The sequence below is a fragment of the Neopelma chrysocephalum genome, unplaced genomic scaffold, assembly GCF_003984885.1.
Source record: "Neopelma chrysocephalum unplaced genomic scaffold, ASM398488v2 Primary Assembly neopelma1_97455, whole genome shotgun sequence".
NCBI classification, from domain to species: domain Eukaryota; kingdom Metazoa; phylum Chordata; class Aves; order Passeriformes; family Pipridae; genus Neopelma; species Neopelma chrysocephalum.
The window spans coordinates 1-6,272 of NW_020926097.1; the positions used below are offsets into that span (position 1 = coordinate 1).

At 45.4% G+C, this 6,272-nt stretch overlaps 1 protein-coding gene across 1 annotated transcript in view; it reads right to left on the bottom strand.

Annotated features, from left to right (window-relative positions):
• Window positions 1-5,042: 5,042 nt before the first annotated feature.
• The window catches only part of HOXC8 (homeobox C8), a 3,347-nt gene continuing 2,117 nt past the window's right edge, over window positions 5,043-6,272 (bottom strand). Inside the window, exon 2 of the mRNA XM_027672611.1 lies at window positions 5,043-5,704. Coding sequence (XP_027528412.1) covers window positions 5,412-5,704 — 293 coding nt within the window. The 3' untranslated portion in view covers window positions 5,043-5,411. The remainder of the gene's footprint in view (window positions 5,705-6,272) is intronic.

The window sequence follows — 6,272 nt, forward strand, 5'->3', positions numbered from 1 at the left end:
GCCGCGCGCGCCCTTCGGCCAAAACAAACACAACCGGGAAAAAAAAAAAAACCCACCCTGAAAATATCAAATATTTTGGCGCGTTTTTCCCCCATCCGTTTTCCTCTCTGGCCGCACGTTTTCCAGGAACGATTATTTTTATTTATTTATATATTTATTTGTCTATTTATTTATTTATTTATCCCCCCCTCAGGTATTTCCGCGCATTAATTTAATTTTAATGGGTGAAAAATCAACCAAGTGGGGGTGTGAAGAGGGCGGAGGGGGGGGGAGATGTCTCACTCGCAGCCTCTTGGATTTATTTTTCCCTGCCCCTGGCTGGCTGCGTGTCTGGCTGGCCCGAACAACACAAAGGTTGTAATACAACCGGATGGAAGGGAAATTACTTTATTCACTTTACAAACCACCAATAAATTTTATAACAGGTAGTTAAAAGTTACGAGGGGGGAAACTACGACCACAACAGCTTCCCGAGCACAATGGAGATCCCATTTTCCAGCGGGCAGACAAGATAATAAATTCCATAATGGGGAAAGGGGAAATTTTGATCCTGGCGGGCAGAAAAAGTAACCTGGGCGCGCGTTTGCAGCGGAGGGTTCGGACCCTTCGTTCCCCTCCCTCCTCTATAAAACCTCCCCGTATCAACGAGGGGATTTTGGGATTGGGGGGAGGATAAAAGAGCTGCGAATTTGAGGGGGGTAAGTCTGGGAGAGGGAAAAAAAAATAGGACGAGCTAAAACAAATAATGGGGCAGAATCGCCTTTTTTTGTTGTTTTTTTTTTTTGTTGTTTTTTTTTTTAAACAAATCCAGCTCTCAAAGTTTCCCCCACCTCCGCCCCCGCGCATCTTCCTCCCCTCCCCTCTCCCCTCGCCTCGATCCGCGCGCGACAAAAAATTTAACGCCCGAGAAATTCGTTGTCTCCCAAATAGAACCCGCGCCCATTTCGGGGTATAAAATCTAAACGAATTTTTTCGCCTAATGGCTGCATTATCGCGCGGCGGCGGCTGTGATTAGAATAATAAATTAAGGGAAAATAAGCAATATGCTCGAACTCAGCTTTTCGAGGAATTATATTTTTCACAAATCACAAATGGAGATCCGAAGGAAATTTGATTGGCTAATAAAAAGCCTGGAATAGGACGATATTTCTTACTTCAGGCGGGGAGATGAGTCTAATTTCGGTAATACCGCAGCTATGATCATTTCGGAATAAGCCACTTTGTGAAGGAGCGAATCTTCTCTCAAATTACTTTCCCCCATAAAATGGTCTCTTCTCTTTTTCTCCTGAAATGATGGAGTGATTACAGAAATAACTGGATGTCATCTGAAGATGCGACTCTCTTGTGTTGACTACAGAACATAAACATTTACCCCAAAACGAACTGCTGCGGCTGTAGTTTCAATAATTTAACTCCAGACTCTTTTGATAGATAAATGTCACGCCGTAATATTCGTTGGGATAAAAACTACTTAGATTTGTGGATTTAAATATGATGGATAGAGTGCGGATACAGCTTCTTCTGGTTTTATTATTATTATTTTTAAACACTTTGATAAGTTCTCCATCTCCTCACCCCCTCGCTGGGAGGATATTGTCTGTGCCAACCTTTATATATATATATTTTTTTTAATTCTTTTTTTTTTTTAAGTAACGGAGCAGCAAATATTTTATTTTCACCGATTTCTGCGGGTTTTTCTGGGGTGAACGAGCACGAGTCGCTCCTGTGACGGCAAATCAGAGGGAGAAAATATCCCTTGTTGTAAACGCTGCATAAATATCCCCCAAGAAAAAAAAAAAACAACCACGCTTTTTCAGCATAAACCACCGGTTTATGACTAATAAAACCGCTTACCTTCCCTGCCTGCCCTCGACACGGAAAAGTCTAGAATAAGCCTTATTGCTGCGGGTTTCTGTATTTATTGGGGCGTTAACGCGGGTTCAGGAGGACGCGAGCGGCTCCTCAGTCAAGGGAAACCTCCCAGAATTGGAATTTTGGGGCGTTTCGGGATTGGGGAACCCACGGGAGCTGCGCCCGGGCCGGAGCCGACCCCGCTCGTGCCATTTTCGGCTCTTTTCCCCCCCTCCCCAGCCCCGTTTCAGAGGAGGGGGCTGCAAATTTGGGGCTGGAAGGGGAAAAAAAGTGGATTTGGGGGCGCCCACCCGAGTCTCGAGTCCCCGCGCTGCAAAACTTCGCCGTTTCTCCCCCTTTTTTTTTCTTTTAATTCTTATTTTTTAAACTTTCCCTTCCCCAGCCCTCCTGGGCAGAGAGTCCAGCGACTTCAAGCCCTGGGGCGTTTTAAATCCTATAAACTCGGTGGGGTTTTTGGGTTCAGAAGGTCTGAAACCCACTGGGGGAGGGTCCAGAGCCCTCTCAACCCATCCCTGCAATATCTGGATCAACATCCCGAGTCCCACCGCATCCCTGGGCTGAGGTGACCTGCTCCATTTATCAGCGAGGGAAGCCAAAAAAAAAAAAGGAGACAGAGATAGACCCGATTTTAGAGATCAATAGACCCCGTTCAACGAGATGACGCCGGTGGGAAGGGAAATATTTAAATATTTCGGGAGTTTGTCCCCCCTTTGGAGGGGTAGAAGAGAGACCTGAAGGCACCAGCGCAAACGTTTGGCTGTCGAGGAGATCAAAATGCGATCAAACGGGATGAAAAAGAATCAAGGGGAAGAGAATAGAATAAAAGCACAAACCCTTAACAATGGTAAAAAAATAGTAGTAGTAATAATAATAATAATCATAATAATAATAATAGGAAAATAAGAGGGTGTGTTACGTTAGGACCGATGTCCACGGGGAAGAAAGGTCGGAATCTGAGGGGGAAAGTAAAAAAAAAAAAAGGAATTTGCGCCTGGGGAAAACGCATAAATAAATAAATAAATGAGTCGAGATATAAATAAATAAATAATTAAGCAAGCAAACACTCCGCTTTCTTGCCACCTTCCTAATTTTGAGGCGTTTTCCGCCCTCTTTTCCCGCGGGGAAATGTGTTGCCCCCCGAAGCCTCCCGCTGTCCACCCACCCCCCCTTTCCCCGGGTGGAATTTGGGCAGGTTTTGGCGAACACACCTAAAGGTCTCTCCGGGCTCTCAGTGTCTCGCTGACGATCCCCTGCCAGCACCGATTGCACCCCAAAAATTTGGGAAACCGCCTCTCCTGTCACCCCGGAGGGTATTTCTGGACCTCGGGACGGGGGATTTGCACTTTCCACATCTCCCAAGTGGCGTTTCCCAGCCGGGAGAAGCAAAAACCCTTCGTGCACCTCATTCCCCCTCTCCCCAACCCCGCCAAAAAAAGCAAAGAAAGACTCGACAACCGCGGACTCATCGCAATATTTGATTTTATTCTCATTTTTTTGGCCGACCTACAGCTCCAGGCAGACAATTAGCAGCGACGTTTCCGGGTTTAATGAGGTTTTGGGGTGGGTTTTTTTTTTTTTTGCAGTGAACTGCCCCGCTCGGGAGGGGGAATCCTCCCCCTGCCCCAGCCGCCTCCGCCGCGGGGGGGATTGAGCCAAGAAATTCGGATTTCCTCCCAAATAAAGACGAGCCTCGGCGTTCCGAAGGTGCCAAAGATGATCCGAAGGGTGAGATCCCAGTCAGAGCCCACTCCGGGAGGGAAGTGGAACGTGGGCGCTTCCAAACAGAGACACAGAGCACTGGAGGCAACGCAGTCATTTTAAAACCTTTTTATTATTCTTATTCTTATTATTATAATTATTATTATGTCTCACGTATACAATACAAATCCACGGTGTCCAGAAGTGTTTTTTTTCTTTTTTTTTCTTCTTCTTTTTTTTCCTTCTTTTTTTTTTCTTTTTTTTGTGGTTTTTTTTTTGTTTCCTGGCGGTAATTGCTACATTCAGAGTTTGAACACGCAGAACTATGTTTTTACATAAAACAAATGACGAGGTGGTTTTTTTTTTTTTTTTTTTTTTTTTTTTTTTTTTTGTTTCGAGCATGTTGCATTAACAGATAAGTCAAGACAAATAGATAACTATACATTCAGTGCAATTTAGTTCTACACTACTTTATAAGCACAATAAAATAATACAATACTGTGCGTTCTCAACTAGGCAGTTTCAGTTGTTGGGATTTTTTTTTAATTATTTTTTTTATTATTATTATTATTATTTCCAAGAAAATAAGCAGCAACAAACGACAATAAAACCGCATTACAAATACTTCCAAAGCATGACTCCTTCTATAGGTAGTGATAAGTACAATACAAGGTTGGTTGGTGTTGTTTTTTTTTAATTATTATTTCATTTTCATTATTATTATTATTATTATTATTTTGGCTACTTAGTAGCTTGCATCAGGGCAAAAACACAGCGCTCTCTCTCTCTCTCTCTCTTAAATAAATTCCGAGCGAAATTCAGGATATGTAAGCCCCTTGCTGATAATAGGTTTGATAATTATTGCAGGTTTTCCCTTTAGGTAGTACAGGAAGAATTTCGAGTGCTCACACAGGCGAAAGGGGGAAAAAACAGCGCCTTGAGAAACCAGGGAGGGCGTGGGGGGGGGCGGATTTTTGGCCTATCAAGGTACATTTCGGCCTTTCAAGGTACATTTTGGCCTTTCAAGGTATATTTTGGCCTTTCCAGGTATATACAAGGCTCGACCCTATAGAAATGGGAGGGTTTGGGGGCGGGGGGGGGGTCGTTCGAGGGCGCTCCCAGGTAAATTCTCACCCTCCGAGCTCCTCTTCTGGTGTGGCAGGAACGGCCCCTCCGAGGGCATCGATCACTGGCCGGGGGGAAAGGGGAGATCTCCACACACACACACGGACACGACACAAACAGGGCGAAGCTGGAAGCGCCCCCTCCCCTCGCACTTTCCCCCCCCCTCCTCCCCAACTCGGCGTCATTCGGGAGAGACGCAAAAACCGGAGCTCGAAGAGAGAGAGGGGGGAAAAAAAAAAGAAAGAAAGGGAAAAAAAAAAGCAACGTCAAAGCTGTTTAAATAAATATAAATCCCGCACCCGGCCGCGTGTGCGGCTCCGCGGGAGCGGAGGGGACGAGCAGTGACATTTTTGCTTCCAGCCTGGATTAGAGGTTGCAGGGTTTGGGGTTGGCTTGGCTTTGCTGGATCGTTTCATTATTTTTTTTAATTATTTTTTCCCCCTCTCTCTCTCCCCCTTGCTCTGGCAGGCGAGCCGACTATGTATTTATTGAGCTAAAAACGCAGCTATTAAAAAAGAAGAAGGAGGGAGGGGGAAAAAAGGGGGCAAAAAAAGAAGTAGGGGAAGTTTCTATGACAATAAAAAAGGCTACAACTGTTTGACAGGTAGTTACTGCTGTGTGAGCCTCTCCATTCTATACTCTATAAAAGCAAATGACCGTCGTAAACATCTCGATTTATCATCTGCCATAAAACGAGACTTCAAGGGGCTGAGAACTCAGTCCTTGCTTTCTTCTTTTTCCTCCTCTTCTTTTTCCTCTTCTTCGTTCCCTTCTTCTTCCGTTTTCTCCTCGTCCCTGGCCCCCGGCAGCTTATCTTTATTGTTTTCTTTTTTCCACTTCATCCTCCTGTTCTGGAACCAGATCTTCACTTGTCTCTCGGTCAGTCCCAGGGCGTGAGAGACCTCAATCCGCCGCTTCCGTGTCAAATACGGGTTGAAGAGGAACTCCTTTTCTAACTCCAGGGTCTGGTACCGGCTGTAAGTTTGTCTGCCACTGCGTCTTCCGGGAGCTGTAGGACACAAACATCAAATAACTTCTTAATTCTCCCGCTTCGGAGGCTCCGCTCTCCCCCCCCTCCCTCCCTTCCCCAGCCCCCCCCACCTCAATTTTCCTAAAGGAGCTGCTGCCCCCCCCCCCCCCAAAAAAAAAAAGCCCCTTTCACCCCTTGGCGTTATTAAAGGTGCTAAAGGGAAGTCGCTGGGTTATTATTAATAATCCGAGGGCCGATATTGTTGTTAATGCTGCTGCTGCCCTGCCCTGGCTCGTCCTGGGGAGTGCTCAAGCCCTGGCTGGAGGGAGGTGGGTGTCAAGCTCATGCACAAAAGAGACCTTCCAGCCTCCCAAAAGGTGACTCTGGATGGTGAGACCTGGTGGGCAGCTCCATTTTAGAGGAAAAAAAATAATATTCATTTTCCTATGAAAGGTGCATTGTTCACCATAAAATCCTCTTCAGCCTTTCTCCTTCTCCCCATTCCTTTATCTTTATTTCTGTCTTTCTTCCTTTTCTCTGTCTTTCTTCCTTTTCTCTTCCTTTCTTTCTCTCTTTCTCTCTCTTTCTTTCTCTCTTTCTCTCTCTT